This window comes from Ictidomys tridecemlineatus, chromosome 11 (genome assembly GCF_052094955.1).
Source record: "Ictidomys tridecemlineatus isolate mIctTri1 chromosome 11, mIctTri1.hap1, whole genome shotgun sequence".
NCBI classification, from domain to species: Eukaryota; Metazoa; Chordata; class Mammalia; order Rodentia; family Sciuridae; genus Ictidomys; species Ictidomys tridecemlineatus.
This window is the reverse complement of record NC_135487.1, coordinates 42778129-42801111: the sequence shown is the minus strand read 5'-3', so window position 1 is coordinate 42801111 and position 22983 is coordinate 42778129. Positions and strand designations below refer to the sequence as shown.

General features: G+C 46.4%; 1 protein-coding gene and 1 long non-coding RNA gene across 2 annotated transcripts in view; one reads left to right on the top strand and one right to left on the bottom strand.

Moving 5' to 3' along the window:
• Plpp3 (phospholipid phosphatase 3) overlaps nt 1–22315 on the top strand; it is an 82112-nt gene extending 59797 nt beyond the window's left edge. The window contains exons 5-6 of the mRNA XM_005326024.5: nt 6362–6538; nt 20357–22315. Of these exons, the coding sequence (XP_005326081.1) occupies nt 6362–6538; nt 20357–20482 (303 nt within the window). The 3' untranslated portion in view covers nt 20483–22315. The remainder of the gene's footprint in view (nt 1–6361; nt 6539–20356) is intronic.
• LOC144368066 (uncharacterized) lies at nt 13177–15963 on the bottom strand. Its single transcript, XR_013427806.1, has 2 exons — nt 14503–15963; nt 13177–14406 (listed from the first exon to the last, which is right to left on the bottom strand). It is a non-coding gene; the product is annotated as an uncharacterized LOC144368066 (long non-coding RNA).
• Nucleotides 22316–22983: the final 668 nt, after the last annotated feature.

Sequence of the window (22983 nt, the reverse complement as noted above, 5' to 3'; positions counted from 1 at the left end):
ACACTTGACCCATTGGATTTTCTGTGCTACCCCATGAGAACTATTGATGTGTCAGAGGGTTTGTTGGGTACCAAGGAGACAGGGAAGGGGCTGTCCTCTGCCAGGCATGTTCTCTAGCCTGTGGTTGTTAGTCATTGAGGTTTTGTTCAATATGTTTGGAATCCCAGAGCATGGGATCTGGTGTGCCCATGAGATGTACCCACACATACTAGGCGTGTCTGTTGAAATCCTTTGCAGGAACAAGATTGCTGTTTCCAAGGGAAATAAACCACTGTATCAGACGTTTTTCCTCCCTAACTCATCCATCCCTCCACCCCTCCACTCCTTTACCCCTTCATCCATCTATTCATCCATCTATTCACCCATCCATCCATCCATCCATCTGTTTCTGAGCATTTATTCTATGTCAGACCCTGTGTGAGTACCTGGGAACACAGAAAATGTTCATAATTTGGTGCAAAGTCATAAAAGTAAATAGTTGCAGAATAGTTGGAGAACTTTTCTGATTTTGGATGGGAGGGGATGGAGCATGAGGTGATGCTGTCACCTCTGCTGGGAGCTGGTCTGCATCAGTTCACAGACCCCACCTTTGATTAAGACCAGAGCAGGGTCTTCTACTCTCAGAGAAGTTCTATGCTTATGTTTCAGCCATGGAAGTTCATAAAGTGTGTGACATGTGAATTAGAGGAACCTGAGTTCTAAATGTCCCTGAAGGTTGTCCTTTAGGCTAGGACAGCTGCATCGTCCCCTCAAATGGCTTCTTTTCTCCAAAGATCGAAGAGACTAGTACAAAAGATCAAGACTTTGAGTGTAAGCAGTAATTTCCTTAAGGAGACCAGGTAGTTCTGTACTTAGATCATGGACTCATTTACTTTCCAAGTAAATCATGGTTCTCTTTAGCTTTGATTTCTTCATTTGTGAAATGGGCACATTGATGTCCACTTAAAAAGAGATTGTTGTGGGCTGGGGATGTGGCAGAAGTGGTAGAGTGCTTACCTGGCATGTGTGAGGCACTGGGTTCCATCCTCAACACCACATAAAAATAAAATAAAGATATTATGTCCACCTAAAACTAAAAAATTAATATTAAAAAAAAAGAGAGAGATTGTTGTGACAGTTGCAGGAATTGTACTTTGAAAAATAAAATAAAGATATTATGTCCACCTAAAACTAAAAAATTAATATTAAAAAAAAGAGAGATTGTTGTGACAATTGTAGGAATTGTACTTTGAAACATCTAGAGCACTGCTCAGCAAACTGGTCATTTTCTTTCCTTCTCCTGACAATGGCTGAAGACAAGATTTGATTAGCTTTAAAAGGAGGAGAAAAGTCACCTAAAAATTATTCTTTGGTCCTCAATGCAGATATAAATATAAATTTCTCTCTTTACAGAGAGAAATGCTAGTTCTCCATCATGTGAGTGAGTCACTAAGCTCATGAATCACAGCCAAATGGGAACCATCAAGGAGACTGAAGAAAGGAGAAAGTATCTTACTATGGGAGTTGGAGATCTGGATAGGCTTCCAGGAAGAGGAGAGGCAGGGACATAGGAAGGACAAAAGCCTCCTTTTCACTCTTAGCCCAACTGTCCCTAGAGCAATGGAAATGAAGTGAGAGGACAGTAGAGACCTGTTTCACCAGTATGCAAATCATGTCATGAAACACAAATGACTTAGCAAGAATGAGAGTGTGACTCACACACACACACACACACACACACACACACACACACACACACACACACACACATCTGACCCGGCTGGTGGGCAGGAATTCAGTGTAAGGAGGTTTTGTTGGAATTCTGCAGGACTCCAGTTTTGAAGCTGGGACCAGGAAAGAGAAGGGAGAGCTCCATTTTATGGGGTGATCTCTGTATTGCAAGGACTTTTCACCTGTGGTTCTCATCACATCCACAGTTCTTTAGCAAATGGAAACAGAATCTTGGTACACGAAAAGGACTTTAAGATTGTATATAGACTTATACACACATGTGTGTATACGTTTACATACATACACATACTTGCACTTTAAATTTTTTTTTTTTAGTTGTAGATGGATACAATACCTTTATTTTATGGGTTTATTATGTGGTGCCAGGGATCAAACCCAGTGCCACACACATGCTAGGCAAGAGCATTACCACTGAGTCACAACCCCGCCCCCCATACGTGCATTTTTGTGAGAACTTATTTCATTCAATCTGTGTCTTTCAGAGTTTTGAATATAACAGATGCTTGCAGCATTAAAAAAATTAAAAAAAAATCTTACGAGCTGGAGATATAGCTCAGTTGATAGGGTGCTTGCCTTGCATGCACAAGAACCTGGGTTCAATGATCAACACCATAAAAAAAAAATCTTATGTGATATGTGAGAAAATAGATGACCAGTCAGGGACATTCAGCTGCTATGTAGTAGAGTAGAGGTTCCACCCTCGTTGTTCTGATTGCAAGTCTAACCCTGGCTCCCAGCAATGTCCAGGAAACGATTCTGCCTGCTGATGCTGCAGCATGGCCCTGGGGTCTTTCTCCTCAGAGATGGGGATGAGAACACAGGACAATCCGTAGGCTGCGGACTGTGGGACTGTGGGAGGTCCTCCGATGATTTAGGCTTTCTGGTTTAATCCAGCTCTGCTCATCCTTTTCCTAACCATCCTTGTGGGCTGCATGACTCTGCTGAAACCCCTGCAGGCATTCTGATTCTGATTCTGGGAATCAAAATCTTGCTGTCTCCTGGCATCCTATGGTCAGCAGGGTTGACTTCCTCTCTTGAATAAAATGTACCTGCCCCTTTGCACTGGAAATGGATGGAACCTCCAGTTATTTTTTGTTGTTGTTCCAGGTCCAGAATATATTCAGCCATCCTCATGAGGCCCAAATTTCTGGCCTGGAGTGACTTGTGCATGAACCTGCAAAATTCCATCCAGTCAGCTCTGAGATTACTGAGAGATACAGGGAATTGCTGAATACAACTCAAAGCGTGATCAACCTCAAAGCCTGCTGCCCCTAGCTTAGATCTCAAATCAGATGACTCCACGGGGTGGAGGGCTTTTGCGCAATCTCCCTCAGTGGTTTACTTGCTTTGATGAAATCGCCACAGTCATTGAGTACATCTCATTTATCAAGGCATAGGCAACTAGATTTCTCAAGAATGTCTTGTGTGCCTGTCCTCTGCCCACCAGGCTCCTTTCTGTGTTATATCCTTTGATCCTGAGAGGGAAATGTGGTCCATCCTGCTTTATAGATGAGACTGAGGTGCACAGAGGTCAATGACCATGCACTTGAAATGTGCAGAGTGGCATGGACTCAGAGCTGTATCCCCCCCCCCCAAGATGCACTTGACAGTTGCACTATCTCCCCGAAAGCCCCAGCTGTGGACCCCAAGACCAGTCCTGCTCCCAGTGTAGTAATCACTGATGGATCTCGGGGAGCAGCTGCATCTCTGTCACTAGAATGACGGCTTCCTTCAGGAATTTTCTCCTCCTGGCGCCTCCTCTGGCTCATTCATAAGCACTTTTCCTCTCTTCTGGGAGCTATTCTGAGGCCTGCCCTCTCCTCCATCCTCAAGTTCCTCTCGTGCATGAATTTTCTTTTAATGCCCTCCAGCCTGAAGTCTCTGAGTCAGTGGCAGGGGAGATGTGGGCCTTGTCCGGTTGGGAAACCCACCCTTCCTCTGCCCCACCCTGGATTCCAAGGCCTGAGACCTGAAGTCCGTGCAGCTAGCGAGGGGAAGGGTGGAGAATTTCCAATGAGTCTTTTCGGAAGACCTGCAGCTTTGTTCAGTGTGGGAAATAGAAATATCTTGGGGCTACTTTAAGAAAAGTGTTTGAAGGACAGAGTTGTCCTATGCATTGAGTGGCATGTTGTGCTGTCCTCTGTCTGCCTTAGCAGTCAATCCATCCACAGCCTTTTTGATAGCAGCTATGACACTTTTACGGGGGTGGGTGGGGGGAAGCTAAGGCTCACTGAGGGTCTTCTGATTAAGACCCACTGCCCAGGACAGCTGGACCAGGACCAGACCACAGTGGGCTTTTCCTTCTTCCCTGAACTTGCTGTTATTCTGAAGACTTTTTTGCTAAGCAGGAGCTGGACCAACATCATTCCATCCCTACTCCCAGAAGCAAAGGCTCGTTTGGTCCATGATGGCACAGTCTGCTGGAGGTGCTTTCAGCAGAAAGGAGGGAGTGGCCCTGTGGACTGTAGCTTTAGATTCACTGTGATTTTGGCATTGCCTATATTGAGCCAGCCCTGCCTAGGGCCCTTAAAAGCATTCAAATTATTATTATTTTTTTTCATGGTATTGGATGCCTTGCTGAAAACCATATGTTTTTCACCATTGCCTACGGTAATATTTTCTGTGATCCAGTAGGTAGGTGTTCTGTAAAAATAGTGACTTAAAGTCATATAAGTCTTCTTTTTTTTTTTTCCCCTGTAGGGCTTCCCAGAGCCTTTAGAAATCTCATAAGCATTATCAGTGACAGAAAATGAGGATGTAGTATAAAGAACATTTGCCAGTTTCTTTTTTATTTTATTTTTTTTAAATAGTCCTTTTGTATTCCATACAAAGTGGGGAATATGGGTCTTCTGAATAAAGACCAGGTTCTTTAATTTGACTATCCAAGGTCCTTTGAGAACTGACCCTTTCTTGTCTCTGTGGCCTTATTCCTTTTCATGGAGGAATTCCTCATCCTCTTTTCTGAGGTGCTGAATGACTTGAGGTTCCTGGGGACATGGATGGCAGAGCTCAGCCATCCCTCACCACTGCTCCCTTAACCCCCAGCAAACGCGCCCGTTCATCTTTAAGGTTCAAGTTGTTCCTTCTCCTTAAGTCATGGACCCTGTTCCCCCAGCTTCCTTCATGGGTCCTACAAAACACATTAGTACGCTTTTTTGCATCCCCTAACTAGGCCTGGCCAGGCAGGAATTTTAACTTCTTGTTTCTGTACATTTTTTTCACTTGTCACGGAACCTGGCTGACACTTTTGATCTCAATCTCTTCTGGCTGTAGGTCCAGGTTTTGTCTTTAAGGATTATTTTCAGCATAAGTTTTTCTATTCTTTCCCCCTCAATTTTTCTATGATGTCCCTGGGAATCTACGTGAATTTACATACGAACTACTGACATCAGTACAGTCTCTTGTGTTTTTCATTCATTACTCTTAGATTTTCCCAATATTCCACTTGCATAATTTCAAAATGGTTATGAAGCTGCCTGCTGTTTTCCGTGCCTGTCTTTTTTGGAAATAGTTTTCCAAGTCTTGGAGGGTTGAGTCCTAGACACTACTCCTGCAGCCAAGAGTGACTGAGCCCTTCCACTCTTCTGGCTCCTCAGAACTGGCTGCTTCTTGCTTCTTCCTGACCCCAAGAGGAAGGGCAGAGCCCCCCTTTGCCACTGCCACGGGTCTGCTGGAGGCCAGCGGCCCCTCCCTCTGCGCTTCCCCTCTCCCCTGGCCTCTCCCAGGGCTTTGATTTGTAGTCGGAAGTTCCCCTTGTCCCTTTGCCGCTTCCCCCCCTCATTTTCCAAGTTCCCACAGGAACCTGGGAAGTAGGTTGTGCCCAGAGGTTAGAACGGAAACTGCAGCCAGATAACTCTGAGGGGACAATACCCAGTTGACGTCATTTCAACTTCTTTCCTTCAGCCAGAGGTGTTTTTAGTTTTTTTTTTTTTCTTTTCCATTTTTCTTCAGGTTACTCTTCTACTCTCCCCCACCCCCCATCCAGTGTCCCTCAGTCTCTTCTTGAAAGTTCTCTGGCATTGTCTGGCTGGTTTATGTGTTTCCTTCTATGCTAATTCCAAATCCATAGCTCCTAGTGGTGACTTAGAAACTTGTCCTTGGATGGAGTGCTTTGTTTTGAAGCAGTAGCATCCCTCTATCATGACCACTTCCCCTATCACTATTGTATTTCCACGACCTTAGGAGTGGGGAGAGGCAGGGAGTGTAGGGATTGTCCATCCGCTATCTCCAAGGAAATGCACAAATGGATTAAGTGGGTTGTTATCAGTTGTAAAATAAAGTCTTTACTGACCCTTTACTTGTCTTAGTCTCAGTCAAGAAGACGTTAAGAGGAAACAGACAAACACGCGTGCCAAGCATAATGTGAAATTCATTTGTGTGTATTATCTTTCTCAGCTTTCCCTAGTTTATCTCTATTTTTCTTTATTTTTTTGTTGTTCTTGTAGAACGAAGGCTTGGCATTTAAATAACTGGCTCCAGGTCGTGTCTACATTGAATGCTCCATCCACCACCTACCGCCCCAAGTCTGGGGAGTTCCAATTAGCAGGAACACAGTGTGATTGGAGTTGGTGTCACAGGGCCTGCTAACAGGAGTCACTCAGTGTCTGCTCGTTTTGTCTCCTCTCTCCAGCTATACTTGCAGGCTCGCTTCACCTGGAGAGGTGCCCGCCTGCTTCGACCCCTCCTGCAGTTCACCTTGATCATGATGGCCTTCTACACGGGACTGTCCAGAGTATCCGACCATAAGCACCATCCTTCTGATGTCCTGGCAGGATTTGCTCAAGGAGCCCTGGTGGCCTGCTGCATAGTAAGTAGCCTCTTGGCCTCAGCACGCAAGCGAAGGCCTTTGCTTGTTAAATGTTTCCAGCTCAGTGACCAAAGCCAGAGAGCCCTTATTCCTGTTCTCTTGGTATCTGAAGAACCACCTCCTCCCCAGAACCCCATTGCTAAGGCAAATAATTCATGCTTCCTTCCAGCCTGTTGAGTTTTGATCCGACAGGATCTGTAAATCCTCTTCTCCATAAACACACAAGGTGTGAGTTCATAGAATGTTGCAACTGGAAAAGACCTTAGGTATTGTCCCATTTACTCGCTTTATGTATGAGGACTTTTAGACCAGAAACTTGCCATGGTCACATGTCACATGAGTTAACAGAGTGGAAGTCTCCTGACTCACAGAGTACTCATGTGCTGCTTTGGTGGATGGTTACTCTTCAGTTGAACTCTGCTTTTTGGAAAATGCCTGCTGTTTCCACTGTGACCCTTGAGGCCCTCACTCTGGCTGCAGCAAAGGAGGTTTGCTGAAGCTAAGTCCTTCCTGGGCCAAAGGGCTCTGCACATTCCCTAGAGACTATACTTGGGAAGGGCCACATGCTGATTTGCCCCAAATGGTTGGGCTACCCCTTGCATACATTTCATCCTGACTTGCAGAGAGGCTGGGATAAAGGCACTCCACCCCTCTGAGCTCCATGGGGTGTCTCTTTTTTTTCCTGCCCACTGCAAGGTTCAAGGGGCTTATTCAAGAAACATGGCTGAGCACCTGCTCTGACATTGTGATTTCCTGGGTCCTCTTCAGAGGAGCTGCCCCCAGTCCAGCAGGAGACCCTGAGCACTATAAAGGCTTAAAGATGTTTAAGCAGCACCCATGACATAGGCTGAGTTGTTGTTAGTATTGTCCTTGCTCATTCACAGACAGGATTATGAACAATAGAGAGATCCAGAGCTTCTTTCCCTGTTCCTGGCTTCTAAGCCTGGCTGCAGGCCTGCGCCTCTCTGCAGTCACCCTCTCCTTCTCTGTAATAGCGTTTGTCACTCTGTTGCGATGTTAATGTGTCTCCCTTCAGACAGGCAGGGACGGTATGTAACATAAATGTTGGTCTCTCTGTCTTCCCGAGGCCTCTCAGGGCTCCTAGCTCCAGAAGTCAATGTGTAGTACTTAATAAGCAAAAAGCTCGAATCAATGAGCTGACTTGGCCCTTCTTGAGATCACTGTAGGGAATAGTCTCCTGAAGGCAGAGGGATGAATAAAGGCTGAGCCCTTGCCCTTAACGAAATCCCATTCTGGCCACCTGCACAGCCAAGTCAAGCACGAGAGCTACAGTACCACGTGGGACTATGGTGGACACATGGGCAGGATGCTCCGGCAGGTGGGCGACAGTCTGAGGCAGTGTGGGCAAGAGGAGGGAGGACGGTCAGGTGCTCAAAGTGGACACCACCACAAAAGTAGGATCGGAACCACTAGACAGCCTTGATGTGGCCTCCTGCCTAAGAGGCTGGCTGTCAAGATGGCGGTCTTCACTGCTTTCTGTTTCCTTTCTTTTCTCTTTTTTTAAGTGAAGAGCAGAAGGGAGAAAGATTGGGAAACAAACTGTTAATGAGAGAAGCTGTCACCGTCCAGCTTGTCCTCTGGTGCCTGGCCCTTTAATGTGAAATGACAGTGGGGGATGGGTGTTTGCACTGGAGGGTAACCCTGTGCTGCCTGTGCCCTCTGAGCTTTGCTCCCCCCCCCCCCCCGGGGGCCTGCTGCTGTGTTTCCTTCTTGGTGGCGCCACTGCCCTAATTGGAGCCTCCTGCACCCCCAATTAAAAAAATTAAAAGGTGTGGGGATTGTTCGGGGCCTTCGCTGTCCTTTATACTCTAGAGCACTGGCCGGGAGCAATTAGACAGTGTTTGGAGGACCCAGGCTTATTTTCAATAAGGAAATGAAGGTCTGACTCTCATCCTGTTTGACTCTTGCTGTCTGTGGGATGGCATAGGAATGTGGTCCCCGCATTGGGAAAGCACCTTCTGTTTGCGGGCACCTTTGTAGACATTCTACCATCGTGTCTCCTTTTAGCCAAGTGGGACCATTTCACAGATGAGGTAACTCAAGCTCAAGAGTCATGACTTCAGTCATCCAAGGTCAAAGAGCTGGTAGACAGCTGCTCCCGGGATTGGAACGGGCTCACAGCCAGGCCTTCTGCACTTGGCACTTGGCAAGGAGGGCAGGCCACCCAAGCTGGAGACCAGCGGAGGTAACCCGAGGCAGAAGCTGCATTGACAGCTGCTTAAAGAGTGCTGTTAAAGTGTGTCAAAGGGTCCTTCCCACCCCCGGGGCTAATCCAGCCACCACTTTCAGTTTGAGAGCCTGTTTTGCCATAGACAGATAATTTGGAAAGGGGTGATAAATATTTTTCCATCTTCTGCCCATTTAGCGATGAATGCACAAGGGCAGGGGACTCAATCTTACTTATTATTTTTCTCCAAATTCCTTATACAACCAGATGCACAGTAGGATACTTGGTTACTGTTGGCTTGGAATCACAGCACGGAGTGGTCCGTTTCATTTAAGTCATCCAAGAGGCCAGGGCGAGGAAGGGCCTCACAGTTGTGGCTCCTGAGCATAGGAGTGTGGGAAGCTCTGCTGGGAGAGAGAGGCAGTGTGTCCTTAGCCTCTGAAAGCTACCAGGGCTCCGTTTTCCTGGTTGTGGTCACAAAAAAAGACAGGATCAAGGGCCGGCCCTGGACTGAGCCAGGAATGGTGGGTGGTCCAGGAGGAGGTATGGGGACCATGAGGACACCGGGCGTCCTGGGGGGAGAACAGTGAGGAGGAGGAGGAAGGTGTCTGCCTCACAGGTGTTGCTGCTTTACCAGCCTCCTCCCTAGTTGTGCAACGTGGCTCTCACATTCTCGGCAGGAGTCTCTGGCCTCTGCTCTCGTGCGGTGTAGCAGAACTCCACCCAAGAACCAGAGCTGGCATTCCAGTGAGTTCCACAAGAAGCCCAGTATGCTTCTTACCCGTGAGCATGGCTCTGTTGAGTGGTTCTTTTTTTTTTTTTTTTTGTATGGGGGCTGGGGTACCAGGGATGGAACTCAGGGCCACTCAACCACTGAGCCACATCCCCAGCCCTACTTTATATTTTATTGAATTGCTTAGCACCCCACTTTTGCTGAGGCTGGCTTTGAACTAATGATCCTCCTGCCTCAGCCTCCTAAGCTGCTGGGATTACAGGCTACTGAGTAGTTCTTGAAACACAGAAAGAACCCCTGAGGTTAGGAAGTTTCACAAAGAGGCAGTACAGAGTGGTAGAAATGCCGTGGTGCAGGGGATTGACACGCTCAGAATCCATTCCCCCCTCTACCCAGATAAACCTCCTGAGGCAGGCCTCTGTGGGCCTCCGGTTCCCTTAACAGAGATGTGACATACGTTGACATTTATTGAGAGCTTACCTTGTGCCGCCACTAGGGTAAGTGCTTCACCCGGATCTTTAGTCCCCCAAAATCCTATATCGAAGATCGTCCTTGTCTTCACTCGAGATGAGACACAGGAGTCCAAAGGGATTAGTCCAACAGAGAGGAGGCAGAGAAGCCACAGTGGACTCGCGACAGAGTGAGACAGGGCCAGGGCTGCCCAACCCCAGCTTCCAGGGCCTCACCTCCACATCCCCCACCTGCCCCTCCAGGTGGGCCAGACTTCACCCTTCCCAACACGCTGAGCTCTTAGCTCGGAGAGCTGGCTACCTTTGATGGAGCACAGCTCCAGTTCCACTTCATTTCTGGTGAAACCTTCTACTTTTGTTTTTTATGGCTGCTGTCCTATAACAAATCACTACAAATTTGGTGGCTGAAAACAACACAGATTTGTTTTCTAACCATTCTGGAAGTGTCAAGAGGGAGATGGGTTGTGCTGGGCTGAAGCTGTGTTGGGAGGGAGGCGTCCCACCTGGATCCCTCAGGTAGAGTCCATTCCTCCTGCCTTTCTTTCAAAGCTCTCTGGCGCTGCCTGCATTCCTTGGCTCTTGGCCCCTTTCTTCATTGCCAAAGCCACACTTTCTGGCCTTAAGTGTTGTACCTTCTGTGACTCTGAACCTTCTGCCCCCCCTCTCCTAAAGACTGTGTGATTTACATTAATAACCAGGATCATTACCATTTTAATACCCTTGACTTAATCTCATCTGCAAAGTCTGTTTTGTCATATAAGGTGCCATCAGTACATGTTCTTTCTTTCTTTCTTTCTTTCTTTCTTTCTTTCTTTCTTTCTCTCTCTCTCTCTCTCTCTCTCTCTCTCTTTCTGCTGGGGATTAAACCGAGGGGCTTGTGCATGCAAGGGAAGCACTCTACCAACTGAGCTATAGCCCTAGCCCAGTACATGTTCTTTTTTTTTTTTTTTTTAAAGAGAGAGTGAGAGAGGAGAGAGAGAGACAGAGAGAATTTTTTAAAATATTTATTTTATAGTTTTCAGCGGACACAACATCTTTGTTGGTATGTGGTGCTGAGGATCGAACCTGGGCCGCACGCATGCCAGGCAAGCGCGCTACCGCTTGAGCCACATCCCCAGCCCCCAGTACATGTTCTTGAGAGCAGGATATGGACATCTTTGAGGGGCTCTTGTTCAGCTCACCATACCTTCCCCAGTCCCTGGAGACAGAACTGTCTACCTTTCTTCTGTTGCTCCCACAGCCCACAGTAATTTCTTCTCACCATGGTTTTTGACCTGTTCTGTCAATTTCCTGCTCATATCCTGATTCCCCCAACAAGACTGTGGGTGTCTTAATAGCAGAATCTATGCTTAACCTGGTTATGGGTTCTCAGTGCCTACCATGGTGCCTGGCATGCAATAAGTTCTTGAGTAAATTGTGAATGATGAATTGGCATGTGGCCTCAGGCAAGACACTTCCCTTCAGTTTGATTTCCTCATCTGTGAATTGAAGTTGGAAGCCCTGCTGCTCCGTGACCTTTTGGCACTGAGGTCTTATGACGAGGCTTTTTGTGTAACTGAGCTGGACTTGGTTTCTCAGGTGAAATTGTCTTCCTGCAAACCCTGTACTGGGGGATTATGACCTGCCCTTAAGGCCCCAGTGATGCAGTGCATTAACCTGGAATATTGGGTCAGCCAAGCACTTTAATCCAATGTGTTAGGGATAGTTTTGTCACAGTAAGCAGACTTGTCTAGACAAAAAAAATCACATGCCAAATGGGGATATCCCCTACAGAACTGCTCACTAGTTGAATGCTTCCCAGAAAGGGAACACAGTAGAACTTGATACAGATCAAAAATCTTCAGTGTGGTGGTTCAACCCCAGGCACAGGCCCTTAGGGCCAGGCAGGCCTGCACAGCTCCACAGATGTGGACAGAGGTGCACAGGACTAGGGCAGAAGGTCACAGCCCAGACACACCCAGATGTTCCCAGACACACAGACATCCATTCTCTCTAGCCAGAACTCTGAACCACAGGCACATGCTGACCCTCACAGCCCTCCTCCCACCTACACACCCTCAAAGTCACCCCTAGCAAAGATGCAGACTCCACAGCTGGGCTCACCCAGGGACTCAGATGAAGGGACCGACATCAGTTCATTTCCTGTCCAGTGATAATGTGCATGTCTGCTCACCTCCTCGCTGACCCTCTAACAGATGGCAAATGCAGGGCCCTGGGAGGGGTCAGGGGAGGGCCAGGCCGCCATTGCTGTGGGTTCAGCAGAGGAAGCAGCTGCTCCTGAGTTTCATAAACACAAGGCAGCCTTTCCTGGCTTTCCTCTTCCCAGGGTGTGGCCCAGCCAGCAATTGCTCTTTTGTGTGCTGCTATCTTCCTCCAGGATGTAGGGAAGGGAGAGGGCATTCTTTGTCTCCGCCCTAGTGCACTGACCTTAGGAAGAGAGACCAGCTAGAGTGCTGGTGGAAGAAGAGTTCAGCGATGGCGACCTTGGAGAGGAAACACGTGAGGAGAGGGCCACACCTGGCCCAGCACACAGGCGGGGTTGGAACCAGATTCGGGTAGCTCAAGCCCATCCCAGCCAGCTACAACAGCCATTCCTAGCAAACTTGGTCTGTGCTGGAGTTTGTAAGGTGACTTCCTCCTCTCTCAGGAGATTCCCATCTGCTCCCTTTGGGTGTATTCCATGTCCGGGTGCAGGGGAATGGTTGAAATGGCCTCCCAAATCTCTTATGGCCTTGCCAAAGCCTAGCTCTTTGCCAGTGGTTCCTGAGGCTGATCTTGCCACCACAGAGCCCCTGGTCAGGCAGGTGAAAACATGGATGATGTGGGATGTGGTGGAGAGAAGGGAGCAAAGTCAGGCATTAACTTTGGCCCCAGGCAATGATAATAGTGTGGTTCCAGTCCCCTCCTGTTTGCAAAGTACTTCTCAAGTCTCCTTTCCCTTTGCCCTGCTGAGGTGAGTGGGGTGTGTGACCCTGAACTGACTCAGAAGGGGGAGCCGCTTTCCTGCCACTTGCCAGTTGGCCCTCTTGGCCAGGTCATTTCACTTCTCAGCTGCCTTTTCCTACTCCACGAGGGGGTTTATTGTATTTACATGATTTTTAGATTGAGGATTCAATGCCAATGAGATGCATTACATCGGGCACACACAACATGCTGAGTGGATGGGCATTATGTGGTACATGCTGTGCTTTGTCTTAGGCATTCAGAGCTAAAAGGAGTTGGTCCTTCAAGAACTCACAGTGCAATATATGTTTCCAAGACTTGATCCTCATCCATAATAAGAAATACATTGTACATCATAACCCCACAGAGGCATCCAAACACAAAATAAGGCTTACCACTTAATGTTCCTAGACACACAGACATCCCTTCTTAGTTTTTTTCCATTTAACTCTTAAAAATGCAGATGGTGACCACCCAGTAACTCACTGAGGGCTTGAGACCAATCTGATTGGAACAAACACGTGGAAAAGCAAGTGCATTGGAAGGGCACAGCTGTTGGCATGGGGTCCGTTACTGAGGACAGCAGAAGACAAAAGAGTGGGGATCATCAATTCTCCTTGAGGGTTTCGGAGGTCTAGAACTCCTAAGGAAGGTGATTCTTGAAAGATGAGTCGACATTTATTATGACATACAGAAGATCAGCCAGGGAACTGTATGTAGAAATAGCATAAGACATAGGAATGGATAGAAAGAATGCCTCGTTTCTCGGCTCAGAGGTGCAAACCATTGGAGCTTGCAGGATAAAAAGGAGAGGCCAGCTCAGTGAATAATAGCCCCCTTCTCCCTTTTAGCTTCTAAATTGGAGGATTTCTGGGGATGGTGGCCCTTGTCTTTGTCCATTCTCTGTCATCTCTGGGTGCCACATTCCTGAGCACCAGCTCTTGCTGAAACTAGCACCCCATTGCAGGGCCACCAGCCCTCAGGGTCCTCCTTACTGGGTGCCCTCCTTTGAGCTAGCCGAGGAGAACTTTCCTGCAGGCTCCTCAACAGGGCACTTCTTCAGAATGGCCCGCGACACTCTCCTCTCCTTCTCCAAACCCTCTTTCTTCTTTTAGAGAAGGTTAACTTCTTTTGTGTTCCTCGGTAGCAGTGATGATTCTTAATGATGATAACTGAGATGAGATGTGAATAGTCCTTCACAGATTGGAAGTGTTTTCACATGTATTATTTATTCATTTAAGCTTTACAGTAAATATAGGAAGTTAGTTTTCTTTTTAGTAATATTTGCACACAAATCCAGGGCAGGAAGATCACCTGAAATCATCAAACCTTTTCATTTTGTATCAGTTCAAGATGACACGAGAGTGTGACTTGGTCCCAGTTCCACAACAATAGCCGTTTGGGGACTGGATCCTGCTGCTGGGCTCTTAGGGTGACACTCTTTCTGCCCCATCGTGTTTCTTCTCAGATGCATCAGGAAATCACTCACCACAGACACTGGCAAATGTATCGTGTCAACAGCTGCTGAAAGCCCCTTTATTGAGGACAAAAAAATAATGATTGTAATTGAGTAATGCCATCTCCAAAAGACAAGGCTGCCAAAGATAACTTTTGTCTAGACAGCACTTACTATATAGTAGGGCTGGAGGGTGAGTTCATTCCCAAGGCTTTCTCCTCCCAAGAAATTTCTCCTTTCCTTAATCTGGAGAGTGTTGAGTATGGTGGACCAGAAAGCCCAAAGGAAATTTCAGGGCCAAGACACACTGAAGTGCATGCAAAATCATCAGCAGCAAACAGGGTCTCTGTTGCACATGGCAGTGGGATCAGCCTTCATTGAGGACTGCTGTTCCTGAACTGTGAGCACAGAGATGACTCAACACAACCCATGCCCTTGAGTAGCTGACAGTCTAGAAGGGGAAACATGACATAGCATTGAAGGATCATGCATCACGGCCTGTGGCCTAAAGCTGAAACGGAAGGTCATTAAAAGTTCAGTAGGGGAACCAAAGAGGGAAGAGAAGGCATCTCAGGGAAGCATCCTGGTGACCAGGGTGCAGATAAAAGAGTCTCTCTCAGAATATTAAATAAAGCCCAGTGACACACAGCCACGCAATGGTACATCTATCATTTGAGCCCATCCATTCATCTCCGTAGACCGCCCACTGAAGTTCTCTTGTCTGTGGTCTGCACAACAAATACCTGTGGTGTTGTTGAAATGCAGATTCCAGACCACTCTCCAAATTGGTCTGTCGTGTGCCTGGAAATCTGCTTTTTTCAAGAAGAACCCAGGTGATTCTGAAACAGATAATTGGAGTGGTACACTCAAACTCCGAAATACCAGAATAGACAACTCTTGTCTTTTCTTCTGCTTCTACGATTCTAAAATCCTTTGGCTTTTATAGTTATCTGCCCTGTGCTGGTATCTAAACTAGTGGGAGCTTATAAAGAGTCTCCGTGGCCAAGAGCATGATTCCTATCTTCAGGTTCACTTACCCACAGTCAGGAGTTGAAACACTCTTGGGCTCCAGGAACTTTTAAAAAGACAATTCAGTTGTCATACTCTGCCCTTCACAAAATGGCCCTCAAAATGTGCTGATCCAACCGTCCATGGCCCTGGAGGTGGAGACCTGGCCACCACCCAGACTTCCTGCTTCTGGTGGACTTGGTTCTTGGTGAGCTCCAGGTAGGCGGGCCCCAGCAGGACCAGGCCGTGTGTGCTCCAGGCCGGGGCTGGCATCGCTGCAGCAGGTGAACGCTGGCAAGAAGACTCCAGAGCATCTTTTCCAGTGTGACTCATTTCCAAAAATAGCCCCAGAAATTGTAAGTCTTTAAAAGCAGATCCTATCTGCCCTGTGGAAAACTCCAAGTCAGCACACAGTCCCTGTAGCTGTCTTGAGTCAGCATCCACTTTCCCAAGTTCATTCACATTCTCAATGGCTCCTCTTTTCCCCTTTCCTTTCTAGTTTTTCTAGTTCTTTCTCTTCTTCCTGCTTTTTCCACATAAAAGCAAGATACAAAGAAGTGAGTTTGCGTAGACAGGCACTGAACCCACAAGCCAGGGTTAGTGACTTCTGTGTGTCACCATGCCATACCTGTGATCCACATTTACATCCCATAATCCTGATGGTAACCCCCAAGAGATAGGCATTGTATCCCTCACGTGGGTATTTGGCTGAAAATGGCAAACCTTGGATTTGCAAACAAATCCATCCCACCTTAAAGAACAAAGCTTCTCAGCAGCCAGCGCTCTGTGGCTGGATGGGAGTGGGAGAGGGCTGTGGTGCTAGAGCCTTAACAGCCATTCATAAGGAGCTGCTCCCTGCACATTTCTTATCTCCTCATCTTGTGGTGTGGATGGGGCTCCTACAGCCTAGAGCTGCTTTGTTTGTGTGTAGTCTTGCTCTTGAAGGAAGAGCCACATTGTCCAGAGTGTTTGGGTAAATCAAATGCCTTCCGCCCAGAGATCTGATCACAGAATAGCTTGACATTCTGACTCAGCAGGAGGTCAGAATCACTTCCCCAAGACCATATCAAAAGGAGCCAAAATATTAGAAGGCGGAAGAGAGCTATCATTTTCCCCCTCACCCTAATTACCCCAATTTTAAGAGTTTTCAGTGGGAACCAATGCAGGGGAAAAAAAATTCAGTAGTAGAAAAACAGAACTAGCAAGAAAGTCATGGCTAAAGTCACACCCACCTACACAGACACATCACATCTGTCAGCTACAGGCCTATCTTCGGTATTTCAAAATCACTCTCTTCCTCTTTGTCTTCATAGTGCCATCCCAGGACTTATCTTCTCCTAGACTCTGTAGTCCCCATCTTGGAGCTCCCTGTACCTTCTCTGACTCCTTTGAGTTATTAGCACAAACTGTTGCAAGACTTTCCAGTGCTTGATCCTTGACAATGATGTCTAGAAAGGAGGGGGTCTGAAGTGCTGGACGTGTCCAAGGAGGCCTCTCAAGTTCAGGCCCTCTGCTCTCCAGCTTCACTGATGGCTCTGTCCCGGCCACACTGAGCATCAGGAAGTCCTGAACTTTCTGTTCTCCCCGCCTCCTGCACCCCAGTGCGCCGCTGCTCCCTCTGCCTGTAACAATCTCCAGGACATTCCCTACCTGGGGAACCCCTCCTTATCCTCCAGAGTTAAGCCCTAATAGCTGCCCCCTGGGGGAACTTTCTAAGGGCCACTCCCCACCTCTTCAGTCTGAGTTAAAAGCCACATTCTCTGGGCTTCTTTTCCACTCTGGCCTCTTTCTAACACAGTCCTCAAAACACAATATTGTGGAGGCCATCTTCCTACGTGACGCTCCCTCATTGGCATGGACTTACCTTGAGGACCAAGAACTGTGTTTTGGGAATATTCTATTTTGTATTCTTGGGACTCAAAACACAGCAGGGGTTTAATAAATGTTGAATAATTGCCCTGATTCTTTTTTCAGAAAAAGTAATTTATAAAATTCAAAAAATCAGAGAAATGAAATTAAAAATGAAATTAAAAGCAAATGTCCTAGCACCGTCGCTTAGACCTCCTCTTGGTATCCAGCGTCCAATTTTCTTGTTTATTGAGACAGTGCTCATTGTGGTCTATTCTTTTGTACAGTGAGATGACCTGTGGAGCTGGGCTGTGGACTGGGAGTGGGTTTGTTCTGTGGACCTACGATAGGTCCACTCATCTGTGTAGAGCCTTCCCAGCCTCGGCCTCCAGGTAGAGATCACCCAGGAAGTGGAACTGTTCCAAGCCAAGAAGTTTACCACATTTACGAGAGCTTTTTGTGTTCTGTTGTTTAAGCATTAGGAAGATGAAGCCCTGTTTGAGTCTTGATAGGATCACGTTTCATGATTCCCCCCTCAAAAAGTGTTTGTGTAACCTCAAGCCATACTGAAAGCAAGGAGGTGGGATTCTGCCTGACCTCACTCAACCCTTCATCTTGCTGCCTGGCCATATGCATGTGGCATCCGAGAATGTGCTTCCCCTAAAGTCTGTTGGTCTTGTATATACTGGTAGAACCCAAGGCCGGAGCACTTGCTTTTCATGAACTAGGGGGAACTTTAGAAATTCAACAACAAACATCTATTGACCACCTGGTAGGTGTAAAACCCAGCTTAGGTGCTGTGGGTAATCCAGGGTGATAAGGATTGGGTCTCCTCTAGAGTCTCCCACCCAGGAAGAACAGCCAGCTAGCAAAGCTTTGGAGATATGAGGGAGCATCACTTATCTAGGCTCAGTAATTACTGTGGCATCCACAGCATTAGAGAAAGAAATGTCTTGTTATTGGCACAGTTTTAGGTCTTCTTGAGTTCACTGTGACCTTTAACCTTCATATTATTTCCATCTTGCAGTTAGGCAACACAAACTCTAACATGCAATATGGATATGAACCCCAAAATATTAGATTGGGAGATAAATCAGTAGATTAAGGGGTCAGTGGTTCAAGTGTTTGTTGGGGATGAGGGAGTTGTTCTCTGCCTGATTTGCCCTCACAGATGGAATCTAGGAAAAAGATCTCTAAGAAACTAGGACTGGGAGAGCCTGCTGAGATAGTGGAGCTAAGAGCCAGTGATGGAGAGATGGATTGAGACCTTTACCTTAGGGATAAAGCAAAAAGGGAGGATGATTTCAGGTAAAGAAATGGATACAGAATCTGCACCTGTCTGATGATAGCATCATTTTAGTACAGTAGGGAGGGAGGGAATGGGGGAGAGAAGGGGCTGGGATAGGGAGGAGTTGAAAGTTTCATCATTGAACACATTGAACTTTGATCGCATCTCTTCAGTTTTTCTTATACTGGGGGCTCTTGAAGACCACCTCCCCAGCTGCTCCTAATGGATTCCCTTGCTGGGAAGCCCGGAGCCCCCTAGCAGCTGGCACACAGGGCGTTTCCTTCCTTCCTCTCAAGTTTGACCTTGGCCGGGAGACAGACCTTTCTGTCCCAACCTTTTCTCTGTTCAAATTGTCTTAGAAAAGACAGGGAGAAAAGGCTTAGATTTTTTTTTTTTTCCCCTTTGCAAAAGGGTACTCTCAGTGGCTCTCAAGCTAAAAATGTGTTAAAGGATGACATTTCTTGGCTAAGATCCCCTTTTCTTGTAGTAGCCAACAAAATGAAATGTTTATAATATGTCACAGGCTCAAAATTAGAAGATACGAAAGAGTTTTGTGGGTCTCCAAATTTATTTATCTTCTGGCCTCTCCATTCCCCTCTCCTGGGGTAGCCAGCATTACTAGTTTCTTTATGACACTTTGTTGATGGCTGTGTTACTAGAGAAGTGACATTTTGGAAATCAGTTCAACAAATAATCCAAGGCCTTACCGTGACCAGGCCCTGGCTGAGTCTTAGTTTTGGTGAAGTCTTCATATTTTTTTTTTTTTGGCTAGTAAGGTGGCCAGAATGAAAAGGCAGTACCTTAATTGTTAGCACATGACCATCTGCAGGTATTGCAAAACATTTCAGTTCTGAAAGTGTGGGATGTAGAATTTGAGGAGGCAGTGCTAAGGATTGAACTCAGGGCCTTGTGCATGCTAGGTAAGCACTGTCCCATTGAACTACATCTTTGCCAGGAACTTTGAAAGTATTTTATTCCCCACTTCCATTCAACTATGTATTTTCTATTAAATTACACAATTGACAGTTGCCACTTATAATTACTTAATACAAACCCCTGCTGCTAAATGGCTCAAGTGGAAATCTGTGTATTTACTTTGCTTATCTAATACAAAGCACAGGTTTTTGTTATTCCAGTAGCTCATCAAGTTCTTGACTCTTGCATCATAGCTCCTTGACACAGCAGCTACATCTGAGCCATCCTTATATGCTTGCCAAAGGGTTTTCAGCACTCAATGATTCTAGGACAGACTCCTAGGTCACATGCCCAGAGGAGGAAGAATGCTGGGTATGAGGATAGGAGATTTTTTTTATTGACCTTTTTCCTCCAAGTTAGTTGCTGACTCCCTCTGCAAAAAGACCTGGCTTCTTGTCCCATATGAAATGATTGCTGTCATGGGGTTTTTAGGAAAAAGTGGTCACTGCTGCTTCCTTACTTCAGCTCCTGTTGACAGGAATTCATATTGGCCAATCTGACTCGGTTACACCCTGAATTCCTTTGTAAGGAAAGGGAAAGTAGCGTGGATTACTGACTAATTATGACTTGCTTCCCTTACTTAAGAACTTCTCTTTCATTGCTCACATGCCCTGAGAAATCAGGAAGTCTGGGGTTGCAGGTACAGAGCACTGGACTGAGTCCATAAAACTGGATTCTACTCTTGCACAACCTGGGCCATGTCACTGTCCTCCAGACCTTAGTTTCCCCATTCAAACAATAAGAGTTGGACTATATGATCTCTAGGGTCCTTCCGGATTTAGAGAGCTCTGGTTTAGGGCTCTCTTTTCCTAAAGTCTGTGTACCTCCCACCTTCCTTCCATTTGCCTCTGCCTGTCCCCAGATCCCAAGTGGCAGTTACTAATTCGGATCTCTGATTTGTGCTCCTAGGTATTCTTCGTGTCAGACCTCTTCAAGACTAAGACGACACTCTCCCTGCCTTCGCCTGCCATCAGGAAGGAGATACTTTCACCTGTGGACATTATTGACAGGAACAATCACCACAACATGGTGTAGGTGCTGCCCGCCTCCTGAGCTGGTTTTTTTTTTTTTTTTTTTTTTTTTTTTTGTACAATGACTGCTGACAGCAAGTTCTTGCTGCTCTCCAATCTCATCAGACAGTAGAATGTAGGGAAAAACTTTTTTGCCCAACTGATTTTTGAAAAGGAAAAAAAAAAAAAAAAAAGTCTTACCTTGTGGCCTTCCAAAATAGGTAGCGTTCACCTATGTGGAATCAACAGCAAACTAACACCAAGTGCCGGAGTCCTGGATGTGCAGTTGGTTTAAGTGTTCATGTTCTAGTGAGCACGGGCCTGTCCCACCACAAACACTAAAATGATTTTGAGTCTTCTGGTCACCTTTGGTGACCTGAGAATCCCAGGCCTGTGAGAAAAGTGCAAACTCAACGTTGTAGCACACCACACCAGAATTAGCACTGAATCCACAACCTAGCCTTGGGGAACTCCCCTCTTGCATTCCCCCCTTCTCATCCACTCTATTCTCTACTGTGACTTTGGTTCAGAAAATTTTTGTTTTCTTAAATCTAAGGAATGAGCATATTGGCTCAGTCAAGTGGTCAAGATCCCAAATCCAAATCCCTAATCCTTAGGATTTTCTATCACAGCTCCTGACCCCTGCACAGTCCACAGGCCCACAACCATGGTCCCTCACTTTAGAGATTAGAAGACTCTTTGTGGGATGAGTGAACTTCACAAATAGCACAATTTCAGAAGAAATGGAGGGTCCAGGCCTCCATTTGTCTTCTTTTGACTCATCGTCCTGTGATGTTGTGATGTCGATCACAGGATGCTGATGTTGTACACGTCAATCACCGGGCACTTGCACACTCTTAGAAACGGTTAGACTTCGGTTACTGCCATCTCCCTTGAAATCCGGGGTTTCCTCCTGAGTGTCCAGAGATGAGCAAGGGCATGGTCGGCCTCTGGGCTGATGCAAAACAGCCTTCTGGACAGGAGACAGGGGAGGAAAAGGGCAGAATGAAAGATGAAACAACCTTTCAGCTACTCCAATTCGGAGGGAGCCAGAGTAGCAGCCGGTCTCCTGCCTGAAAGGCTACCCTTCAAGATAACGGAGCAGAGAGGGTTTCCGTGGGAGTTGCTCTTGCTAAGCTGTGTAAAGCACTGTTGTCTTGGGGTTGACCCCTAGGGCAGTTCTCGGTAGGTTCTGCTGGGCAGAACACATGGGTTAAATCTCCGTAGAGTTTTCCTCATTCTCTATCCATAAGTGTCCTTCCAAGCAAGGTCGTACTCTGGGTGGTAGATGGGGACCCCTTCTACTGGACCTTTGAGGAAAGGAGGAAGAAAGAAATGCTTCTTGATCTTGGATGCAAACCTTTCAAAGGGCTACATGTAACCATATGGATCAACCACATGCACATCCTTGTTACAGAATCCGTCCTTTCATTTCAACGTATAGCAAGCTATGATTTTTATATATAAATATTATATAAATAATGTATAAAACATTAAAAGTTAACTATGTAAAATATTATTTCTGAAGCAATTTTAGCTATATCCACTATGATTATAAACTGTGTCTCGACCTGTGTTATTTACTTTAGCTGCTTAAAAAAGCAATGAGTTAATTTTTTTTTAATCTCAACTAAAATATCAATAGTTCTGTGGTAGCCATTGTTTTACAATGAGAGAAATAACTGCAACTAGAGAAAAATGTATAAAAACATTAAATTGTCAGTATTTTTGTAAGGTTCCATTTTGTAAAGAGAATAATATTCAAAGACTTTTGTAGCATACAAAGTGAAAACTTGTATCTGCGAAACTATACTTGTATTAAATGTGCTTTTTAAATAAAAGCTCATAACACAACTAATGCTGGAATGTTGGAGGGATGTTTGTGTTGGGTGCGTGGGTAGGAGGAGGGGGAGGCAGGCCAGCCTCTGATTGGCCTCCCTCAGGGCACCGCCTTCTGATTCTGTCAATGGGCAACATGGCAACCAGAGGAGAGATACCAGTGGCTAAGCTGCTCTTTCATCTCTGAAAGCCTGTTTGCAGAGTGAGGCTCTGGCTCTGTCTCATCTCAGGGGCTTCTAAAGAGCTTTTGTATTCTAAGAGGGGTTTTAGGGAAGTGGGAGCTGTGAGGCCCCCCCCCCCCCAAGGCAGATAAGGAGCCAGTGCTCAGATAACGTGGGCTTGGGGAGCTGACTGGGCGAGTCCTTCACAGGGTCCACAGCAAAGGAAGAAGACACACTGCTGAAAAACGCTGTTTGTCTGCTTGCCTGTGACCCTCTTCTTGTGCTTTCCAACCAGGAAGAAAAGGGGAAGTTTGAAATTCACATGTACTGTGTGCCTATGCGCCAGGTAGTTCTGCCTCTTTGTTCCTTTTTACCCAGAACAGTTATTATTTTGAGAAGTAAGGAAAGCCCAGGAATGCGAAGGTGAAACCACTTGTCTAAGATCCTTCAGAGTAAAAATTGCAGGACAGGTCTTATATTAGTTTCCTATGGTCATTGTAACAAATTACTGCAAACAGTGGCTCAA